The sequence below is a fragment of the Puntigrus tetrazona genome, chromosome 9 (assembly GCF_018831695.1).
Source record: "Puntigrus tetrazona isolate hp1 chromosome 9, ASM1883169v1, whole genome shotgun sequence".
NCBI classification, from domain to species: domain Eukaryota; kingdom Metazoa; phylum Chordata; class Actinopteri; order Cypriniformes; family Cyprinidae; genus Puntigrus; species Puntigrus tetrazona.
Genome location: NC_056707.1, coordinates 15,467,442 through 15,490,003, shown reverse-complemented (window position 1 = coordinate 15,490,003; position 22,562 = coordinate 15,467,442). Strand labels below are relative to the sequence as shown.

The window sequence follows — 22,562 nt, the reverse complement described above, 5'->3', positions numbered from 1 at the left end:
GCGCGTCTACCAGGAAGTGTGTGCAACCGACTGCGCGGTCAAAAGGCCTTTGTTCAAAAACACAGCGCTGTCATTGAGCAAAAACCTTTTCGGACACGCTTCTGACAAATTTAGACAGCAGTGCACTCAATGTCGTAATCCGCATGCATTTATATTTTACGTAATTCGTGTGTTTTCTCGTAAGAGGTTATTTAGCAAGAGCTATAGCGGCGGCGGCAGCTCTGCTCTCATCTGTTGCCATGGTAACCGTGCAGCAGCAGGAGGAATCTCCCTGCATGATGCTCATGTATCATGGCTGATGTCACTGTGTTTCGGTGTGCCACGTAGCCTCAAGTACGCTGACATGATTTCCAGTCAGTTGTTTTGCTTTTACATGTGATGCATTTTTGAAGACAGGTGGCTTTTGGCAGTGGTCTGTCAGAATGGAGGTGCTGTGTTGAAAAGCTGTGTATGTTGAACAGAAGCAGGCGGTTTAATTGCATAGTCATAAAGTGTTATTTGGATTAATACTGACTTTGAATACGAAAATGTCTAGGTTGTTATTGGAACACAGAACTGAGAGGCTTAACATGAAATATAGGAATAGATATGTACTTTATTGATTTAATTTGAGGGAGTCCCTACCCGGGAATTGTAGCAACAAGTGTCATAAATAATATTTGCCCACTGAGATTGATTCTTCTTTTTTAATACAAAAGTAGCTGTAAGCAATAACATATATTAACGGAACCCATGCTTTGCTAAAATAACATCATATACTTTTACAGTCTCTGTGTTTTATTATACCCTGAGTTGTCACATTTTTTTTAAATAACATAACTGTAGGGGTTTTTTAGAGTTTCATTTCATAATTACACACTTATTTTAGGACTTTTCTTTTTCTCCACATAAAAAAGAAAACCTCTGGATGGACGGATGATATGACTTGGTCTATAAAGATAATTACGAAAAGTATATCAAATGTTCATGCAAACAACAGATAAGTTCACCGCAGCACACATTTCCAGTTCACAGTTTTCATCCATAGAATCCATAGAACTGCAGCAAAAACCTGTCAATTTTCCATTTTCACTGCCGTAAATATTTAGATCGCCTCTCAAATACAATAAAGGTATATGAATAAAATGTTTGTTTTGGCCATCTGTATTAAACTCCAACAGAAATATTTCAGTCAATAAACAGCATGACAAAACATTGTAGAAACACTTATATACTACTGCCCTACTATATTTGAAACACTAATATTTAAACATCAAATTCAGCCATCTATGTATTAATGATGAGTAGGAAAATGCATAGGAAAGCAGATATGGAATATGAACCCGGAATATGAACGCAGACCGCTTAATTGTTCAGTGTTTTCCTTATAATATAATAATTATAGTGTTTTTTTATGAGAAACCACTTAACGTTTAACTTTGCACTTTGTGTTCATATTCTAGCTTTATCTGCTTGCCAGTACAAAGTATGCATCTTGAATAAGCTGTTTACTGAAGTAAAGCTTCATTTTGCCCACCAGGGGGTTCCTAGAAGGGCGTGACATCACGTGAAAACTATCAGTGCATTTATTTTTTATTTTTAATTACTAGTGCCTATACTGCTGCTTTATATTATGTTGCAAATTTTAGAAACAAGCAAAAAAAAAAAAACCCTTTGGGGGCAATAATTATCCTTCTCATAGCCTATACAATCTAAATTAAAACACAAACTGCTTATGTAACAAACAAGCCTAAAAACTCATGACACCAGCCACCATTAAAGTGTTTAGTGATTGCATCCTGCCTTTAGGCAAATAGTCCTTTCTGTAAAAGTGAAACTAATTGTAGTCTTCTGCAACTTACTCCTACATTACTGCACTTACACCCTGTAATTTTGTTTTCAGTTGTCTTCAAACCTCTATCTGTCAACATATGCTAACTGTAGCAATTACTTTGTAAATTGCCTGTGACTACATAGAAGCTGTTCTGAGGAGACCACTATGTTCTTGACATAAATGTAAAAACTTTTAAGGTTCAACTTTTCACTGTAGACTTCAAAGTGTTTTTACTGGCAGATGGCACACGCTTTAAATGTGAATGGTGCTATTGTTCCGCACCGCCCTTCGAATGACCTTGATGTGGTATGATTCGTGTTGTGTCTGCCTTTGAAATGTTTACCAACTAAGGAAAAGCTCTTTGTCATGTTATACGATATTTGACGCACGAAGGCCTGCCTGACCTTACTGGACATGACAGTTTGCTGGAGTGGATTTGTTCCATTGTGTTGACATCACATGTAAAGGTCAAGCTTTCAGCTGTTGTGTGATGCAGCATTCATTGACGGTACTCCTTCATAAATAAGAATAAAAGGCTAATGATGCTCTTGCAGGATAGACTTCAGCTCCACCGATCATCCATCTTTCGTACTGAATTCAGTTCCTCTCTATGCCGGGGATGAATGCACCAATGAGGAGCCTGACCGTGAGTAACCTGGTCCAACAATCCCATCCGTCCATAACTCCGCCACTCAGTGTTGCATATATGCCTTGTCTGATGTGGTGGACATTATTTGTCGATATAATTGTACCCGTTTGGTACACCATATGCCATGTTAACTAACTGTTGTGTGTTATTTACAGGGTATGCCTGATCGCATGTTATGTGCAGTGCTGGAGCAATTTCAGCTTTACTTTTCCCGTTGGTATGTGCGCTTTGTTTCAGTGAGTGTGTGATATCCATGTTTTATTATTGTCCTCGGTCAGAATGGTTATTTTGTCAATATTATGCAGTCTCATTTTCGGTTTGTGTTGCGCTGAAGATCCTGTGTGATCTTTGCAGAAGGTAAGTCGGTATTTCTATGTCAAGTCAACAGTCTGTGTTTTATGTACATCATATGCTTGATTGTGTTTAATGGTGGCTGTGCAGCACTACAATACATACTGTCTTGTACCATTCAGAGCTGTGCATTCATGTCGTACAGTACAGCCACAATGAACACATAGCTCAAATCTGTTTGCATGCTTAGTTACTAGATGTTTCTGTGCTTAGGTCTTTTGATATGACATTTCCTTTACAACTGTTTTTCTCATGCCACATAATTATAGTAATTAGCATTTAGCTAATATTTATTTTGTAATGTAAAAGCTTAGAGTACATATATACACTGTTCGGTGCTTTGATGCAACCTGTGTTGTTAAAAGCGCTATATAAATAAAAAATGATCGATTGAAAATGATTGATATAGAGTTAGAATCTAATGAAGAATAAATCCATTGGCTACAAACGGATTTTCAGATTTGGCTGATGTCTGGTTTAAGTTAGCTTTTTTGGTCGATGTGCTTTTGTCTTTCAGATCCACTCTCTCTATAGCACAGCGAGCCCAAGCATGCTGAAGAGGAAGCAGAGCTCGCGGGTCGAGGCCCAGCCTATGACCGACTTTGGGCCAGATGAAACACTGACAGACAGTGCTGACATACTTTGGATCAACAAACCAGTATGTGAACAAATCTCTGAAACCTTACCATGTGGCTCTTCACAATAATTAGTGACCCACACATACTCCCTAAAAGAGATCATTAACGAGCTAAAACCCTGTCCGAACTTGGTGCAATTTTTTTATAAAATAGGACACATTTACTCCATGTTATAATTATCTTGTTTAAACCAGTCATACATCCGCCTTGTTTTCAGTGGGGAAGTAAGTTGTTTCCTTTGTGTGTGCAAGACTTCAGATTTATTATTTGCCGTAAGTAAATAACTAGAAGAAATAGAAAGTGCAGTAAGAAGTAATAGTATATTATGGTGAGCTATAACCCAGTGTGTTTATGATTAAACTATTAAAATAATATGATAACAAATAAGAGTTTGCAGTATCAACCAGCATGACAGGCTGTTTTTGTATATCTAATAATAGCTGAAACACAGTTGTACAATATTATCATTCCGATCGTGTACTTATTTATTTGTGTATTACACGCAAGTTGTGTTTTTGATAACGTTCTCTCTTTTTCATTTAACAAAAGTATGCATGACCTAAAACTTAAAAAAAAATTCAAAAGGGGCAAAAAACTATTACAAAAAATGTAGCCCAGCTTGTTCCCTGTGTTCACATTTGTTTGAAACCATACAATAGCTGTATGTGACAAACAGATTGACATTTGTGATTTCTGGGAGTGTACCCGCTCAGGAAAAGATGCAAAACTGAAACTGAGGATGTTCCACTCTCTAACAGATTGTGTTCTTTGTCCTCAGTGGGTTCATTCTCTCCTGCGGGCCTGTGCCATAATCAGTGTCATTTCGGTGTGTATGAATACACCTAAGACCTTTGAGCACTACCCGCCCCTGCAGTATGTCACCTTCGCCCTGGATACACTGCTGATGTTCCTCTACACTGCAGAGATGATCGCCAAAATGCATATCAGGGGCATCATCAAGGTAACACACTCAATCAGCATTGTCACAATTTACAACAGAAATAAAAAGAGGCAATGAATAAAGTGTGCATGTGGCTAAATAACGTATGGACAGTTTAATTGGTGAATCAAGCATAACAACCGCACAGAGAGACATCGAATGAGTGAATCATTTGCTTCCTGAACCTGCAAAGAGATGACTGGAAATGACTATCTTTTTTTCTAGCATGGAAAACAGTGAGGTTTATGTAGAAGATAGAGTAATTAATTTGTTCCTTTAGACCTGAGATCGTCTGAGGACAGGGTGATTAACCTTGCAGCAATTATATGCGAAGTTAACACATGCATTTTAATTTTACTGAAGGAGAGTAGCTCGCAGCATTATTATACTTGTGACCTCAGCTCAGTTAATTAGGCCAGTATATTTGTTTAGCATTTCCATCTTTTGAGTGCATGTTATGATCTGTAAAATTCGGTGACATGTTGTTTTCTTTATCACTGTTAGCAGGTATATTTTTGCAGTTAGGTGTATTCAAGACATGATTAGTTGCTAATGCAGTAGTCTAAACACTAAGTTAATGTAAATAATTCATTATCTTTTGCAAATTAGGCCATCTATTTTAATCTTAAGTAACTCATGCATCAGCATAAACAATATTACAAATTCAATCTCTGCCAGTTGCTGTTAATAAAATCAGTCAGACCTTCACTTAGTTTTTAATCTATCCATTTAATAAATCATGGTTTTTGGCTTACTAATCAGTGTGAGATCTAAGCACCGTAGCTGATCAGAGGCTCTGAAATCCCAGGGGATTTCTGGGCAGATGTCTTGGGAGAACAAGTGCTTCAGCCATTGAAGTATCTGTCTCTCTATCAAAGCTAAGCCACTGGCGCATGAAGGCAATCTACACTCAAGCAAACAAACCTGAGCATGTCACACCTCTGATGTCATTTCCTGTGCACCAGCTGCTTGTGTAAAGGGGTAGTTGACATGATAAACCCTGTGCTGTGAGCAATTTAGTTAAAACTAATCTTTAATGAATCTTATATGTATTTAGAGGATATTAGAAAAAAACAAAAAAACAGCATAAATGTAATACCATTCAACAGTATCGAGTCAGTAAGACATTATGTTTTAAGCTTTTTATGCCCATCTAAGGCTTCCTTTGATTGATCGGAAATATGGTAAACAGTAATATTGCAGTTTTTCTTATTTTAATATATTTTTGTCACATGATCCTTCAGGAATCAATCTAATATATTGATTGAAAACACTAGTGATGCTTTATATACAGTATATATATTCTTTGATAAATAGAATGTTACCAAAAACATTGATTTCGAAAAGTGAATGAATTTGTCACAATATACATTTGAAATGAACTAGTCACATTATAAATGTCTGATTTTATTTAACCAGAAATGTTAAATTATAGTAAGACTATTTAAAATGAATTTGTGAAAGCTTAAAATGAATGCCTACAAAAGACCTGTAACATGAAAGAAAATATATGGACTTGATATGCATCCACTTCCTGAATTTAAAGGACACCTAGCTCCTGTATCCATTTACTGTATTATTTGTCTACTTCACCACTAGAGACATAGTTTGATGGTTCTCATTATGTATGTTTTTTTTTGTGTCACGTTTGGTCTTCTAGCGCACACTTGTTAGTCAATGTCTGGCAGGATAAATACTCTGAAGTGCTCACACTTCTGTTTGCTGAATTTTGCTGGCTCTGTTGTTAACAGCTGCCACAATCTTTCATTAAACTGATGGACCAGCTGCCACTCACCTGTGGACTTTCATTTACAGCCTGTGTCTTATCACCTGCCTCTGTTTCCAGGGAGAGAACTCCTATGTTAAAGACCGCTGGTGCATGTTTGATGGCTTTATGGTAGTCTTCCTCTGGGTCTCTCTTGTTCTTCAGGTAAGGGAATTATCTTCAGTGTTATTTCCCAAGTAAATTGTTTCTTTCAAATTAAAAAGAACCGAGCTCCATAGGGAAGTACGCTCATCCCCTTGTTCCTGTGAATGGTCTCAAGGTGTTTGAAATAGCTGAGATTGTGGACCAAATGTCACCCTGGGGAATGTTACGCATACCGAGGGCCCTCATTATGATCCGAGCCTTCCGAATCTACTTCCGATTTGAACTGCCGCGTTCTCGCATAACCAATATTCTCAAGTAAGAGCCCCACGAGCCCAAAGAATGTGAGAAATGTCAGCTTGTTTCCATATCAGCCACTTAAAATTCACTTCCTCTCAGGCGGTCGGGGGAGCAGATTTGGAGTGTGTCCATCTTTTTGCTCTTCTTCCTGCTCCTGTATGGAATCCTGGGGGTTCAGATGTTTGGAACCTTCAATCATCACTGTGTCACCAATGAAACGCAGAAAGGGTAAGCAAGTTTCAGCGCTATTTTCTTTAAAGTATGGAGCCCAGTATTTTTTTAATTAAAAAAAAATCTGAAAAAGAAATAAATATGTAATTGTGACTTAATAGCTCATAATTCTGACTTTTTTTAATCTGAATTGTAGGATAGAAATTTATATCTCACAATTCTGGCTTTGTGTCATGAGATTACATTCTGTTTTTTGTTTCCACCTTGCAAAATTGCATCTATATCTCGCAATATAAACAAATATAAATATATAATTCATAACTCCAAGAAAAAGAGTCTGAGATATACTTGAGATATAAAGTAATTTTTAAATTCCTTTTTGTTATTTTTTTTTTATCCTGTGGCAGAAACAAGCTTACACATTAAGTCCAATAAAATCAGCTTTCTTAGATTAAGCTTAATAGCCCAAGAAGTCAGGAACTGCTCTTTGTATGGGGAGTTTTATCACACTTCTTTTGGTTTATTATCCCTGGGATGAATCAGGGGATTTAACATTATGCTGCAGTTTTTCCTGGCATCAGCACGAGATAAGAAGTGTGCGTCTGTTGCTGTACACCTCCCACACACATCTGTTCTTTGGAATATAAATCCCATCAGCAGCTGTAAACGGTATTAATAACAGATCATCATTTTCATCGTGTGATGTCACGGCCTCAAAAACACTAAACAGTAAAAACAGCCACATTGTATGTTACATTTGTCTGAATTTCTAATTTCACATGGAGGTGCTTGATAAGCCAGCAGAAATTCATGTCTAAAAATGAACAGTAAATCTTGCTGGAACGCTCGCACGCATCCCAACTTAAGGGTGTGACGAAAGCAGGGTTGAGCGCAGTCTTAATGCAGTGTGTGTATGGAGCTGTGGAGGTGGTTCTCTTTTAAAACCCAGGCCTATTTAATATTCTTTTGCAAATGAGTGGCATGTCAGAGCCGGCTCTAAAACAAAGAGCCTAAACCATCAGCAACAGAGGAGTGTGCTGAGCACTAATCACAATAATTAACGTTTCCTGTGTTGCCTGGGCGTCGTGCACATGTTCGCCTCCTTTCAGCAGCCTGCCCTCAATCCGTCTATGTACATGAGAGAAAAGAGATCCTATATTGCAAGATATCTCACCCCGACCCTGTTCCAGCGTTTAACATATTATCATTCAAAACAGGTTAGGCACAGGTTAAAAATATTGCCCGCTACATAATATATATGTACAGACCGGATTTTCGTGCACAAGTGGAAGTTGATTTCAGGAAAACTCATCGTTGATTATCTTGCAGAATTACAGTATGTGTCCTTGTCACAGAGTAGCAGGGATTTGAATCACACAGGGATTCAATGGAATAAATGTGCTGGGGAGTTTACCAGACTCGTGTCTGTAGGGGATACATTTTTAGATTTGATGTCATGGCGTTTTATTTTTCAGGTGCTTAAATATGGATGAGAACAGGCCTCATGACCTTGCCAATCATAAACTGTCACCTTGTTCAGAAAATATCCTGCACGTTTCTATCAATTAAAGACATAGGCTACAGCATGTAATGACAGGTGATCAATATGATAAAATGTTTTTTTACTATCTCTATGCCATTTAAGTATACAATATTTACTAATACCATATGTCAAGAAATATTAATCAAAGGCATGTTCATTTTCAAATAAAATGATAAATGTACGGTATTATTAGTATATTTTGAGTTGTGTTTGTTATCAGTTTCTTCACAGGGATGATCTCTTCGAAAGATTATTTATCACTTTATAATCAGAGCTGTTTTGATTCGCCGTTGTGTCTCTGATTGGCCTTTGTGATACTGCAATCAATGATCCCCACTCATTTCGGAGTCCTTAATAAACAATTTGAAAGTATGTCTGGCAAGCCAATTTGAAAGCATTAATTTTCATTAGACATATCAAGTGCCTCCTGAAGTAACACCTGTGGCCCACACTAAAGCGGTCTGTGTGTGTTAGAATAAGTATATTGTTTAAAGCAGCAGAAAAGAATACAATTTGATCCCTTATAGCTTCAGATGTCATCTGTCACTGTAGTAACAAAGAACTCAAGAACAAAATTGACTTCAGATATCTGTCAAATATCTGAACACCCTTAAAACATTAACATTTATTAAATATAATTTGAGAGCTAAAATTGAATAATACGTTAAGACTATGAAGATAATTTAAATTTAATAGATTCTCTCGAAATTTAAGTTTTCCCCTTTTTTAAGACACAAATATAGTGTATGTGTGTGTAAACAAGAATAGAAAAACTGCTTTTGGATTTCAAACAAATTATGTAGGGCAAAAAAAAACTTTTAGCTGTTGAAATTTTATTTTTGTATTTTGTAAATTTTCACTGTACAGTGAAAAAGAAAAATGTAATTTTATTGATAGTAATTGATATCATATATAATATGTAGTATTATTCGTAAAACCTTTTAAAATATGTATTTAATAATTTATTTAGATAAACTTCTGTGTCATGTACAGGACAATTAGAATCACACCTGTTAGTAAATATGGTTGTTAGTCCCAAATGCTGACTGTGTAAATGTTGCCAGAGAGGAGCAGGATAACACTGCGAGTCTGTGAGAAAACACCAGATGGCCTGTTACAATATAATGGTTAATTTGATCAGATTTAACATTTGATGATGATTCTTTGAAAACACACTCTGGTCTTTTTCCAGTAATGTGACATGGAACAGCCTGGCGATCCCTGATACACACTGCTCTCCGAACGGGGAGGGTTATCAGTGTCCGACGGGGTTTAAGTGTGTGGATCTGGAAGACTTGGGACTTAGCAGACAGGAACTCGGATACAGTGGCTTCAATGAGCTAGGTGAATCATTGCAATGCTTCACATTTGTCCATCTTTTTATTATTAGTTTTCCTTTATCTTTCTCTAGGTTGCATCTGGAAACTTCTTCTGGAGTTTCTAAAAATCCAATATTATGAATATAAATATGAGTTATGAATATCATTGAATTTTTTTCCTTAAAGCTAGATTAGACACCCTTGGCATACACTAAAAGCATTTTCTCTGGCCTATTTATTAGAAAATTTGAATTTGCTTGGTTTAGTTTTAGTTGTCTGTGGAAAATTATACCATCTCTGCCCATTGCAATTATTTACAGTGATTAAGAGCAATTATGTATTTTTTTGACTAAGTGTGATTAATTGTAGCATTGTTGACTAAAGCATTTTCAGTTGATCTATGCATAGTGTGCAAGCAAACATGAACAGATAACTGCCCTCTGTTGCTGCATTTAGGAAATGTAATATTTCCAGCAAAGCTTATATTTCAAAGCATTGTGAAGGCAGCTTCACAAATAGACCTGTTTATTTAAGCACCTTGATCTGTATGAAGCAGCATGCCACATTTTTATCGCACCCATTTGAGATAAATCCACTAGAAAGGTACACAGAGCAGTGCTACTAATCTCCAAATAGCCATGAAGGGAGGCTTTTCCCTTAAAAACAGTTGTGGCTTTGAACCGTTGACTTACAGAATATAGAGATCTGCGAAAAGGCCCTCCTTCGTTCTCTTTATAGAGTTCAGTACACAGATAAGTCATGTGTAAGTCAACCAGAACCGCTCCTGCATCAGTGATCTGTCATCCATTCATCCGTGTTCACAGTGCGGTTTGCAGCCTCAACAACAATGCCTTTTTTGGGCTTCCAAGATTCATGGATGCAGAAACACAAAGTATGATTGGGAAAAAGTCCAATGTCAGGGTTCATATATTTTCTTTTTTTGCTGATCCAGTTGGACTGCCAGCATTTTCACTGACCCTACCACAAAATAAAGTCCCAATTTTATTTGTAGTTAATTACTTAACTGCATCTATTTTATTTACACTAAATGAAGTGGGGTTTTTTGTTTTGTTTTGTTTTTTTACAAAATTAAGTCTTAGTATTTTCTCTTAGGCCAATCAGGATGTAATGGGAATAGTTTCTTTTTCCCTTTTGCTAGGCATCTCTGGACACAGTGATTTATCCCTAAGTGATTTTTAATGGGAGTCCTTAGTTTGCCAAGTGCATTTCCTTCTAATTCATCCAGGGAAAGACTCTGTTACTGTTTATGCTGAAGTATGTGCTTTATCTAATGTGAATTACATATTGATTAAATACAGTTTTGTATTCAAAGCCTAGTGAATAGTGTACAGTAATTCATTAATAATAGGTCCCTGTAAAGGATATGTTGTATGGTTGGTGAAGCTAACCTTTACAGGCCTCTGCCAGTGTCCTTGGCCCATTCTGCCCCTGGACCTGGTGGGAAATGGCAGGAAGCAGAACTGAGTGGCATGCTTCCTGCTGGCCTTTGGCAGCCATATCACAGCACGGCATCATGGGTCACCGTGAGTGCAGAGATAACATCATGGGGGCTTGTGTGAACACTGTGTATGAAATAATGGTCTAAATGCTGACCAAGAAAAAGTGCTATATACTAATATCTATGAATATTTTGAATTAAATTGTAGCTGTACAGTATATTTATAAATGTATTTAATGTATATTTAAATTCTGGTTTTAGTAACTTTATTATGTGATACTGTCATAATGATTGTCATTCCTATTCCTTTTTTAATGTATAGAAAAGATAATAAAATACTCCGCTATAACAGGGATTGGAACAGTGCGAGGGTGGCAAAATAACAGAATTAATACTGTAAATAACAACAGACTATTCATTTAAGTTCCTTGAGGATTTGTCCTCGTTCCTCTCATCTTTTATGAAGAAATCACACTTGTTTGATCAAAAAGACATGATACAAAATATCCATAAAAGCAGTCTGTCCTTGATTGTGTAGTTCTTCTTTTAGCTTAGTTCCTTTGATGCACAGATACTTTTACACTCCAGCACAACATGGAATCAAAGTGTACTTCAAAAGTGAGGATAACCATCTCATTCAGCACTTTTGATAGAGATGCACATAACTGGGTAATAGGAAGCACCTGACATGGTCCACTAATGCCAAGACTTTGTTTATGTCTGAATTTTTGTGTCTCAGTGCCCAGTCAGACCACTCTGGGGCCACAAAAACATCTCAGACACAGGCTTCTCCCCCTCTTCTGTCGTCTTGTGTCCCTGTTGTAACCCTTATTGTTGTCTCCTCTTGCAGGCACCAGTATATTCACTGTATATGAGGCCGCGTCTCAGGAGGGATGGGTCTTCATCATGTATCGAGCCATCGACAGCTTCCCACGCTGGCGCTCATATTTCTACTTCATCACGCTCATCTTCTTCCTTGCCTGGCTGGTCAAGGTGGAAAATCCTTTTCTTCTCACACCAGTGATCTGCAAAAACTTAGTCATAATCTGCACATGGGTCCTTCATTTTCAGATATAGAAAACTGAGGGCTGTTCTAAGAGCGTAATATATTGTGTTATATTACACTGAGTGTTATTTATTTTTATTTTTTTAATTCAGTGCAGTTATAGTGTGCATACATGACCAGTGAGAAATTTGGGGTCAGTAAGCTTCATAAAGGTTGTTGAAATATGTACCACTGGCTCAACAAAGATGCATTTCTTTGATTAAAAATACACTAAAAACAGAAACATTTTAAAATAAAAATTAAAGTTTTTAATATATTTAAAAATATTTATTTCTTATAATGCTTAGAAATCATTATAATATGCATATACAGATTTTAAAAATGTATTTTATCATTAACACAGACCTGTTTTCACACTTTTCACCTATATACCAGACAAGAGCAAGCATTCAATAAAATAACCATTTTCTAACCATTAACTTTTTGTGATTTTTTTTTTTTTTTTTTTTTTTCTCCACTTGTCTTCTTAGAACGTGTTCATCGCTGTGATTATAGAAACGTTTGCTGAGATCAGAGTTCAATTCCAGCAGATGTGGGGATCCCGGAGCAGCACCACATCAACAGCTACTACACAGGTAAACCAAACAGACTTACGCACATGTGCACAAAAAAAGCAGCCTTTGGTGAATGACTCATCTTCCATATTTGATAATCTCTTTGATCAATATGTATGTGTAGATGTAATTAAACCAACTAAAGTAAAAATATCAAAACCTTCAATATCAGCATTTATGATTATTAAGCACAGACCAATACACACCAACGCAGACATCTGAAGGAATTCTTCCTATAATTCTCTGGAGGCTTTGAGTCTGGCTTCCCTGGCCTTCAGCAGGCAGGATACACCCGACAGCAAGCTGTTTTTTTAAATAAATTTGGCTGCTTGTCAGGTGGGGGCCCCCGAACAGCACAGAGAGATCTGATTGGGCGGCTGGCAGACTCAGGGGTGAGTCATAGAGGAACGTTGCTGAAAGTGCAACAGACCGAAAGAGAGGAAAAGACAGTGTATATGTGTGTGTGTTTGCAGTTCAGTCATTCAACCTAAATTTGATGTGACTGATCAACTGAAAGGATAGAGAGAATCAATTAACCCTAAATGCACTTGCTTTCCTGCCTGCAATCCTCTCCTCTGGGGAAACCTGTCCTGTTGATTTTATACAACCATCGCCTACCTAATGTTTGGTGAGAAATTCACACTAACCAAGCTAATGGTGCAAATGCACAGAAAATCTGGAGCGGGGGCGTGGTGTGAAAAGTTGTGTGTGTAATTGTGTGAACTGAGGCATAGTGTCTCCCTGACTGCGCCAGTCACGGTGCCAGAGCCAGTCCTGGAGCAGAGCCTTGGAGGTTGGCATGAGTGGAGCTGGCAACACATTTGGCAGCACAGGAGTGACCTGACCAGCATTATTCAAGTCTTATGGCTGTAGAAGTGCCCTCTGGGAAAAAGAAGGGCTATAGCACACAAAATTTATTCCAGCACTGCTTTAATGGGGTAAACCTTGTGAAGAAATATCTGATGCACACGATCCTCAAAATGGAACCAACAAAAAGAAATCAGGAAGAAAACGAAAAGATCACTGAATGTGTCATTATTGTAATTCAAAATTAATCATATTTTTGTTAGCAGAATAAAATAATGACAACGAGTTTAAATATGTTTCATTAATTTATAATAATCCTAGTATACTAAATAATACTATACAATGAAATCTACAGTTTCATATACATATATGTATTTATTTTCTTTCTAATATATAAAAAAAAAATATATATATATATATATATATATATATATATATATATATATATATATATATATATATATATATAACGCTAAACATTTATACAATATATGGGCAAAAGTTTTGGGACACACCTCTCAGTTATGTAAGCGTTTAGGAACAGCAGCTACTTAGCATCACCTGAGTACTGAGGCGCATGGTGCATACAGTAAAAGTCACTAACACTCTACTGATTCCATAGCTCCAAACTTCCTCTGGCATTAAAATCAGCACAAAACAGTGTGGCTGGAGCTTCATGGAAGCAGCTGCATGTAAACAAGTGCAATGCCAAGTGTCAGATGGAGTGATGTAAAGTACGCCACCAATGGACTCTGGAGCAGTGGAAACACTTTCTGTGGAGTGACAAACCACTCTTCTTTGACAGTCTGGCAGGCGAGTCTGAGTTTACTTTATAGCTAGGGAATGTTTATATATATATATATATATATATATATATATTAATAATGTCTATATGGCCACAAATTCTTAAAATGGAAAATTACAAAACTACAGTAAAACTTTGCAAAAGCAATAAGGCAAATCTCATTCTAAGGACACAAAGTTGAATTGTCTTCAGCAGTATACAGTTTTCCAAGCCCAATGCCATTTATGAAACTTTGAATCGATTCCTTATCTGTAATGTCTGCAGCGAAAACAGTATAATGTATTTTTTTGCTCTTGGTCTAGGTAAGGCTATTCTAAGGTTCTGACACCTCACTGGGAGAAATAGCTAAGGAATGTGTGAAAGTTAATTTGCACTGTCTTTGTCAACCCCCTTTTTTTTTTTTTTTTTTTTTTTAACGTTGGTACTGACATCATTTTTTTATACTTAAATGTATGTATGTCTGGGTTAACATTAATTTTTAAAATATCAAGTTTTAAAATAAGTTATATATTGTTTGTACACTTTAGGATTTGCATTTATCAGGACTGCAATATCATTGACACCATGTATTTGCAAATAAGAACAATAAACGGGAATTATAAATCTAAGTGTGAAATGGTGAACCTTGACTACCAAAGACTAAAAATGATTCTTCAGTTGACAGTTGAAGTGTGAAAAAGCCCAAAAAGGTTCTTTGAATTTGTGCATAGAACTATAGACAGTTCTGTGACCTTGGAGAAAAAAAAGCCTTTCTGTGTCTCAATTTTAATTACGTTGAAATATCTTATTGAAGAAAAATCTCTTAGGGTACACAAAACCTTGGTTTTAGACAATACGACTTGGAATGATGCCTTTAATCTGAAAGAAGTTAAAAGAAAATAAAGTTCTCCAGGGGCCTGATGATATTCTTTGGCAAGATTTGCACCATCCCTTTTGTGACTGTCTTATAAAAATAATATAATTCAATAAGGCCCCTTAAGAAGATTACCACATGAATGGCAAAGTTATAATTACAAGGCTATGAGGGGAAACTTTTAAAATATCTATTTATGTAGGTAACCTTTTTAATCTGTCAGAGCTGAAGGGGCATTGTGAGCTTAATGACTGTCATTTCTCATGGGTTTAATTGGTTATCTATTCTTCTGAACTGATAAAAGACAGACATAAGTGGAACAGCAGCAGTGCACGTTAGGTACAGCCATAAGCACTTTGACTTCTTTTTGGAGGAATGCGAACAATGGGAGGAGGCACAAAATGCAGTCTGAAGCTTTGTATATGTTAGGAAGACACAACATGTGAAACGTAGACGTGCCTGTCGTGTAACTCGTCCCACACCTTTGTGCTGTGACCATGAATAATGCATTGAATTATGTGGTTTACTGGGGTGCGGTGGGCTATTAGTTTTCAAAACAGTCAGTTTTATTTAGATTTTCACGTGGTGGACAATAAAAGGGCGTCAAGTACAGAGCCATCTGACAGTTTTAGGCTGTGTACATATGGATATGGGTAGCCTCTGTTGTTTGCCAGATTCAAGGTGCCTGCTGTAACATCCCTCCCTCTTCTAGTCCCTGCTGTCTCCGCCTCTGTCTCCTCGTATCTGTCATGGTGAAGTCATGGTGCATTTAGATTCTGAAATGTGAATAGATGCTCGCTGGATCATGAAGCCAATTTCTTCTGACCTTGCCTGCGTTTATAAAATGGTTATGAAGTTGGTGGAGAATTCCATTGCATATCATGTAATTGGCAGTTGTTTTTAAGATTGTCAATTGTCCGTGATGCCAACAACTTTGCCAACGTCTTTCCCTCCGCTTTTTTGATATCAAATATGCATTTGAGTGTGTGTGTAGTAACTGACCAAAAATGCCAATCATTCACAGTTGTTAACAATTTGCCCTCTCTTTCTCCTTTCTTTTCCTCTCTTTCTTGGTGGCAGATGTTTCACGAGGACGCGTCTGGAGGATGGCAGCTCGTGGCGGTGGACGTGAATAAACCACATGGCCGGGCGCCTGCTTGCCTCCAGGTACCAGACATGCGATTTAATGGCACTGACGCCCCCGACCGTCAGCACACCCTCAGTATTGCCTGACTGCCACATCTAATGCCACACTGCTGTGTGGGAGTGCAAGAAATGTGCTGCAGGCGGCCTGAACGCAATAGCCGCATTTAGATTTAGCTCAAACTAGCTGGTACGATTTTGACAGAGTATGAATAGACTGTGGAATGAACACAGCAAAGTTTGCCTTCCCCCCCTTTTGTGAGCCCAATTTAGCACATGCACAACACACAAACTTGCCTACCCACTTATTTGAATCATTCTTATGCTTAATATCTCTGAAGAAGCACAAGATTTCCTTCTTATTTTACTTTAGATCAATATGAAATCAATACCGCAAGACCCCATTCATTTACATTACATTTACCATGTTCCTGAGTTTCAGTACATGGTATTACAAAGAAAAATAGATTTGCAAATGCCATTTCAGACTGACTTTAGCAGACAAAAAATGCCTTATTATACTGCAATAATGTGCCAGTGTTGTTTTTAAACATTTTGACACTGATATTGCAGAGAAATTATGAATTGGATTCGAATGGTCACAAAATAGAGTGGGCTTTTCATGGTTGATAATGCCATAATAACAGAAAGGACAGCATCTGGAGAGAGTCTAATGGCACTTAAACCAGTCCTGACTTTTAGATCTGCCTACACAAAGGGAGAGAGAGATCATCAGTGAAAATAGGTCCTCAGCAGAGTCACATAAAAGTTAATATTCAAAAATACAATTTAATGCATCACATTTGGGTTAAGATTCAACAGTATAATCCTGGTGAAAAGCTTACATTTGTTCTAACATGGCTTTTCAACTGTAGAGCAGAGAGCATTTCAAAATATTCAGAGCAAGTAAAAAAGACCAAAGTCTGGCATTTAATGACATTTCTGGGGCCAGGTTTCTGTGAGGTGAACCCATCAGGTAAAGGAAAGCTTTTGTATTTTCTCAGAGAGGGGCAAAGGTTACAGGGGTTTTGATGGGGTGAGCAAGAGAGAGAACGCAGCAAGTGGGTGGAGGTGTAGTTCATCATAGACTTCAATCACAATGGCTTCCAGCACAATGCAATGGTTTGTGAACTATTATTGAAGAGTCATGCCACGGACGGCAGACAAATGAACACTAACCTGGACAGAAATGAGAAGAAACCCATTTTCCCTTTTTCTTATTGTTTTGAAATTATGTTGTAATAAAAAAGTTGGTCTGTGTTTATACATCCAAAAAATACATAGAATTATTACATAGTTAAAGAAGAAAATATATACATATATTATAAGATATATGCATACATATAAGAAAATATATTTTTAAAATCTGACTGAGGGACTGTATTAGTACTACAAAAGCCAAAAAGCCAATAAACAGAATATTATTTTTTGCAGCAGATATATGTCAGTTTCAGGTGGTCATAACTAGTCTTAACTCATCAGTATAGAGTAATGTTTGTATGTTTCTAGTGTTGGCAGGCTCTTGCTTGTTTTTTTTTCTCATATATTTAAACTAGAAGCAATGACTATTCTGTATTTTTGTTGTTTCATTATATGGTTAAGGTTAATGAAGTCTGCTTGATCTCTTCTTCAAAGGCCACCTTGGTGTTAATTAAGCATTTTCTTATATTAGAATTGCACTACATCTATTCTCATGGATTCTTTAAATTCAAGTAAAAGATTTCTTGTCTTGAGTTTTGTACTTGTTCTTACTGCAAACTTTTTTATATATAATTTTCAATTCAAAATCTAGATATGAATGTCTCAAAAATAGCACACGTTTCAATTAAGTTTAAATCCTGACCTTTACAATAGAGGATTTGCAGTTTTACTTTAATAACAGATAAATCAGTCGAGTCTGCATATTACTTTACATACTTTTTTTAGGCTTTAACAATACTCCTTTATAGGACTTTTTTATATGTACTTGGAGATCAGAACATATTAAGTGTATGATAAGACAAAAACTCAGAAATACAGAAAGGATGTATCTCTTGACATGGTATCAAGTCATTATCTTTTTTTCAATTCTAAACTGGTTAATGTGCTGAATTTTTTTTTTTATTATATGAAACAATTTTAAAAAATATTAAAAATATCTTCTTAAGCATGGTGAGCAAGTGATAACAGAAGTCTAAATGTTTTCACAGTAAAATTATATTTTTCAATAGCCACCTTAACATCTTGAGCTTAACATAGCTGGTTAGTCATTTAGAATTACAGTACAGTTTAATAAAGAGCAGTTCCCTGATCATGCAGTTTCTTCCCTACTCTGCTCTCTCCAGACGTCTTGATTGATAACCCTTTTAATCAGAAGGTGCCGCCCATAGAGGAAACACCTTGGCTTCTGCAGTCACGTTACACACCCGCGCCAAGGTTATTTATATAGAGGAAACCCTCCATTACCCCACCTCTGACCTTGCAACACTCATTTCTCCCAGGGGACCTATTTCTCCCAACCATAAGCATGCCTAATCAACAACGGCAGCCGTGATGCTCAGATCGCAGCCTGTCTGCATCCCTAACCCGGTCTTGAACAGTGGCTGGAGAATTCTGGAGGACAGTCAGCTTTAATTAACCAGCAGGTCTCAGACAGAGCATGAATCACCTCACTGCAGTAATAACTTCGATAAGCAGTGGGATTTGAGCACTGCTGGTCTCCCATCAGCTATTTTTGTTCCTATTTTCTAATTAAACAATGGAGCAAAAGTGTCAGGGTATGCCTATGGAGTTCACAAAAATGCTTCACAAAAATGACTGTTAGATGTGCTGCAGGATGCTTCATTGGTTTTTGCTAAAAGATACTGAAAGACACAACTCTAACAGTTTTCCCCCCTTTTTAAGTTTTTTGTTTTGCTTTGTTTTTAAATAAGCTGCATCTACCTCATCTTTCTGTTTTCATCTTTCTTTGTTCTTCTTCTCTATTTAATTAGAGTGCATAAAAGCTGGACTTTTTCTTTTACATTCAGTCTAGCTTAAAGGGACAGCTCACCCAAAAATTAATTGCTCTTCAAATCTGCTCATCTCCACATTGTTCCAAACCTGCATGATTTGTTTCTTTTCTAAAACATAAAATGAGATTTAACAGAATGTTAATGCTGCTCATTTTCATACAAAGAACAGCATACAACTGGTGCAAATGCCTTGTGTGCTATTTGCATGCACAAGTTATTCTCCACGAAATTAAATGGAGACAAAAACTTTCAAGCTTTAAAAAGGACACAAAAACACCATAAAGGTATTATTAATTGGTCCATTCTGTACAGTAGTTTTGCATGAGAAACAGTACAGTTTGTGAACAGTCATTTAAACTGTTTAAAAGTTTTTTTGAAACTGTATGAACATTTCTTTGTAAAGGTAAAACAAATAAACAATCAAATAAATTTATGATTTGCTCATAAATCCATCATATATTTGTTTTCTACTAAAATAACTAACTAAAATTTCAGAAGGGAAAAAAAGAGTTTGAGGATCGATTCTAATGCTTTTGCATTTTTTTAATCTTGAAAGCATCAGTCTCCATTTAATGTTATGTAAAAGAGCAACCAGCACATATTTCAGACTTTCTTCCACAGTAAAAAAAAAAATCATTTGAATTTGAAATGATGTTGATGGGTAAAAGATAACAGTTTTGGGGGAGCTATTCCTTTAAGAATGAGTAAATGTTTGGTCAAATGCCACTGACGTGCACTGAATGATAAAGAAATGTTCTTCCCTTTGAGCTGTTGCTGGCTTTGATTCTGGCACAGAACTGATGAAGCATGACAGGCACCTTACTGTAAAGAACACTAATTGTGTGTCAGCTGACAGGTGTAAAGCCTCAAGTTTCAAACATACGAGGAGGAGCAGTAACAAGATGCTCTGAATGTCTTTTTGGAGTAAGATTTGGAGCATACAAATTGGACTGCATCAAATGCAATGAAATGGAGAGAGAGGTGCATCCCGCTCTCACAAAGGTTTCTATTTAATTGATTGCGACAGCTCTGCTAGGTATTCATGTGGCACCAGCAACATCAGAAGAAGTAGGCCACCACACCTTGAGTGCATTGACAGTGCTGTTTTATGTTCTCCATGCAAGAGAAATAGGCGTCACATCACAGACGAGTCTTGAAGTAGACAATGGATGAATTGCACAAGCAAGCTCTCAAACCCTGCAATAAAACATGCCTTTCAGAAAGCCAGGAAGGTTTTTTTGGGTGAAATCAAGGGCCCTGAGAAAATGGACTCACCTGTTAGTCCCCCTTCAGTCGAAACACCCTAGGGAAAACCAACATTGAGAAGCTGAAAATGTCAAACTGCTTTGTCATGTCCCATATTAGTCATAGAGCCTGCTCACTGAATTCTGAGCTATGATACCAGACCAGAGCAGCAGACAGACCAGACTGCCACTGTCCTTTTCTCATCTTTCTCCCTCGAGATATACTGTAAGATGCTAGCTACATTTCCTGGAGCTCTACAAGTCCTTTATGCATTAACAGTAATATACCTACATTGCCGTTCAGAAAATACAAAACAGCAATAAATGACAACAGCAAAAAAAAATAGTACTTTTTGCATAGAAACAAACCATTTCCATTTCAAATTACATTTTTTTTACCTTTCTATTCAAATAACTGGGGAAAAAAACAAAGTTAAGCAGCAAACAATTTTCAATGGAGTAATGGCTGATAATGATAATTTTCACAATACTTTTCATAATAATAGTAATAGCATAATAAATAATACTTTCATAATACTGTATATTAACAGAAAAAAAATATTACTGTTTAATTTTATTTGTAATCAAATAAATGCAACCGTGGTAAGCATATAAAGACATGGTTCAAAAACATTTTAAACATCTTACTGACCCCTTACAGTCCGAGTAGACTGCAAAGACGGAACGTTAAGTAATACAGAGGAAATTTATATAGGTAAATACTTTTAAAATACAACTAGAGAGCATTTCTTCTTTTGTGGACTTCAACTTGAGAAAACTATGCAATATGGGGACTTACTAGTGTTCAAGTCATTGGCTTTTTTAGATTACTTTACTGCAATCCAGAGAGCCCTAGCAGGGTTAGGGACGGTTTAATTGCCAATTACAAAAACCGTTACCTTCTATTTACAACATACACAAGTTTAAGGAACCACAGCCGATATATCTCTCTGGGCAGATGGATAGCCTCTGGACACAAAGAAGTGAAAATCTGTTCTCAGATAATCTCTTCTTGTATGCCCTTTTTGCCATTGTCTTTCCAAAGGCAAGCTTTATTTTGAAGGTTGTATGTGGTGTGGGGCCGCATTGTTCCACATGTGGCCCAGTCTGGCTGTCAAACCCGGAGGGAGAATGTCTCTTTTTATGTCTCTGCCTACGAACCTTGCCACAGAATCTGTCTTTCACCTCTCTACTAAATGAACCATTTTCTATTTACTTGCTGCTTGCTGTCTTTCGATTTCAGCAATTTGACTAAGTGACTAATGTTAAAAAAAGTGGTCTATAAGAAAGGCAGGGCCTCCCTTAAATGTCTATAAAATAGACATTTAAGGGAGCCTATAAAATAATAAAGTAATACTTGATTTAACTTTTATTAGATGGATATATTAATACAGACAAATTAAACAAAAAAAGAGCTTGATGCTGTTGTAGACTGGTTCTCTCTCTCTCTCTATTAAAGAGGAGTTTAATCGCTTTTATATAATTGTTATTGACTGTTTTGGCTGTTCCAAAAGATGTGGGATTCTTTCTGTAGGTCTTCCAAAAGGTTCTTCCTCTGTTCTCGTTTTCTCTCTCCTCTTCCTCTGTTTTTTTTTATTTTTTTATTTTTTTTGGTCTCTTTTTCATTTCCTCTCTCTCCTGCTCGTTTGAGATTTTCCACCCACCCACAAGCTGTGTGCATGTATTTGGACAGTTGAGTGTACATGTTGAATTTTATCTACATCTCTTTGGTGTGTCTTCTCATTGTTTTATAACACATAAATGCACTCAAGTTAGAGTTAGACCGTGCCATCCACTGTGTCATGATTCTACACTGCTAGATTTTGGCCCTGTTATTGGTCATGTTGGGTATTTTCTCTGTGCTGGTGAACTGAAGTTAAAGGTGGAGCGTGTACATTTTGTGCCACTGGGGGCACCAATCAGAATTGTTGAAATAGAAATATTGCTTCCAAACAGGTTTCCCAAACACTTTATCCTGTTCTACTCACATTATGTTGAAGTATTGCAAATTATGTAAAAGGTCTTTCATTTCGAAATATTTAAGTTT

At 36.8% G+C, this 22,562-nt stretch overlaps 1 protein-coding gene across 6 annotated transcripts in view; it reads left to right on the top strand.

Moving 5' to 3' along the window:
• nalcn (sodium leak channel, non-selective) overlaps positions 1–22,562 on the top strand; it is a 64,799-nt gene that overhangs the window by 242 nt on the left and 41,995 nt on the right. For 2 of the 6 annotated variants that reach the window (XM_043249239.1, XM_043249236.1), the window contains exons 2-12: positions 2,368–2,459; positions 2,618–2,679; positions 3,331–3,471; positions 4,230–4,412; positions 6,238–6,321; positions 6,437–6,576; positions 6,658–6,786; positions 9,465–9,616; positions 11,901–12,043; positions 12,587–12,691; positions 16,216–16,302. In XM_043249239.1, coding sequence (XP_043105174.1) covers positions 2,638–2,679; positions 3,331–3,471; positions 4,230–4,412; positions 6,238–6,321; positions 6,437–6,576; positions 6,658–6,786; positions 9,465–9,616; positions 11,901–12,043; positions 12,587–12,691; positions 16,216–16,302 — 1,206 coding nt within the window. In that variant the 5' untranslated portion in view covers positions 2,368–2,459; positions 2,618–2,637. The remainder of the gene's footprint in view (positions 1–2,367; positions 2,460–2,617; positions 2,680–3,330; positions 3,472–4,229; positions 4,413–6,237; positions 6,322–6,436; positions 6,577–6,657; positions 6,787–9,464; positions 9,617–11,900; positions 12,044–12,586; positions 12,692–16,215; positions 16,303–22,562) is intronic. The other 4 variants (XM_043249237.1, XM_043249240.1, XM_043249241.1 and 1 more) reach the window with 4 other exon arrangements.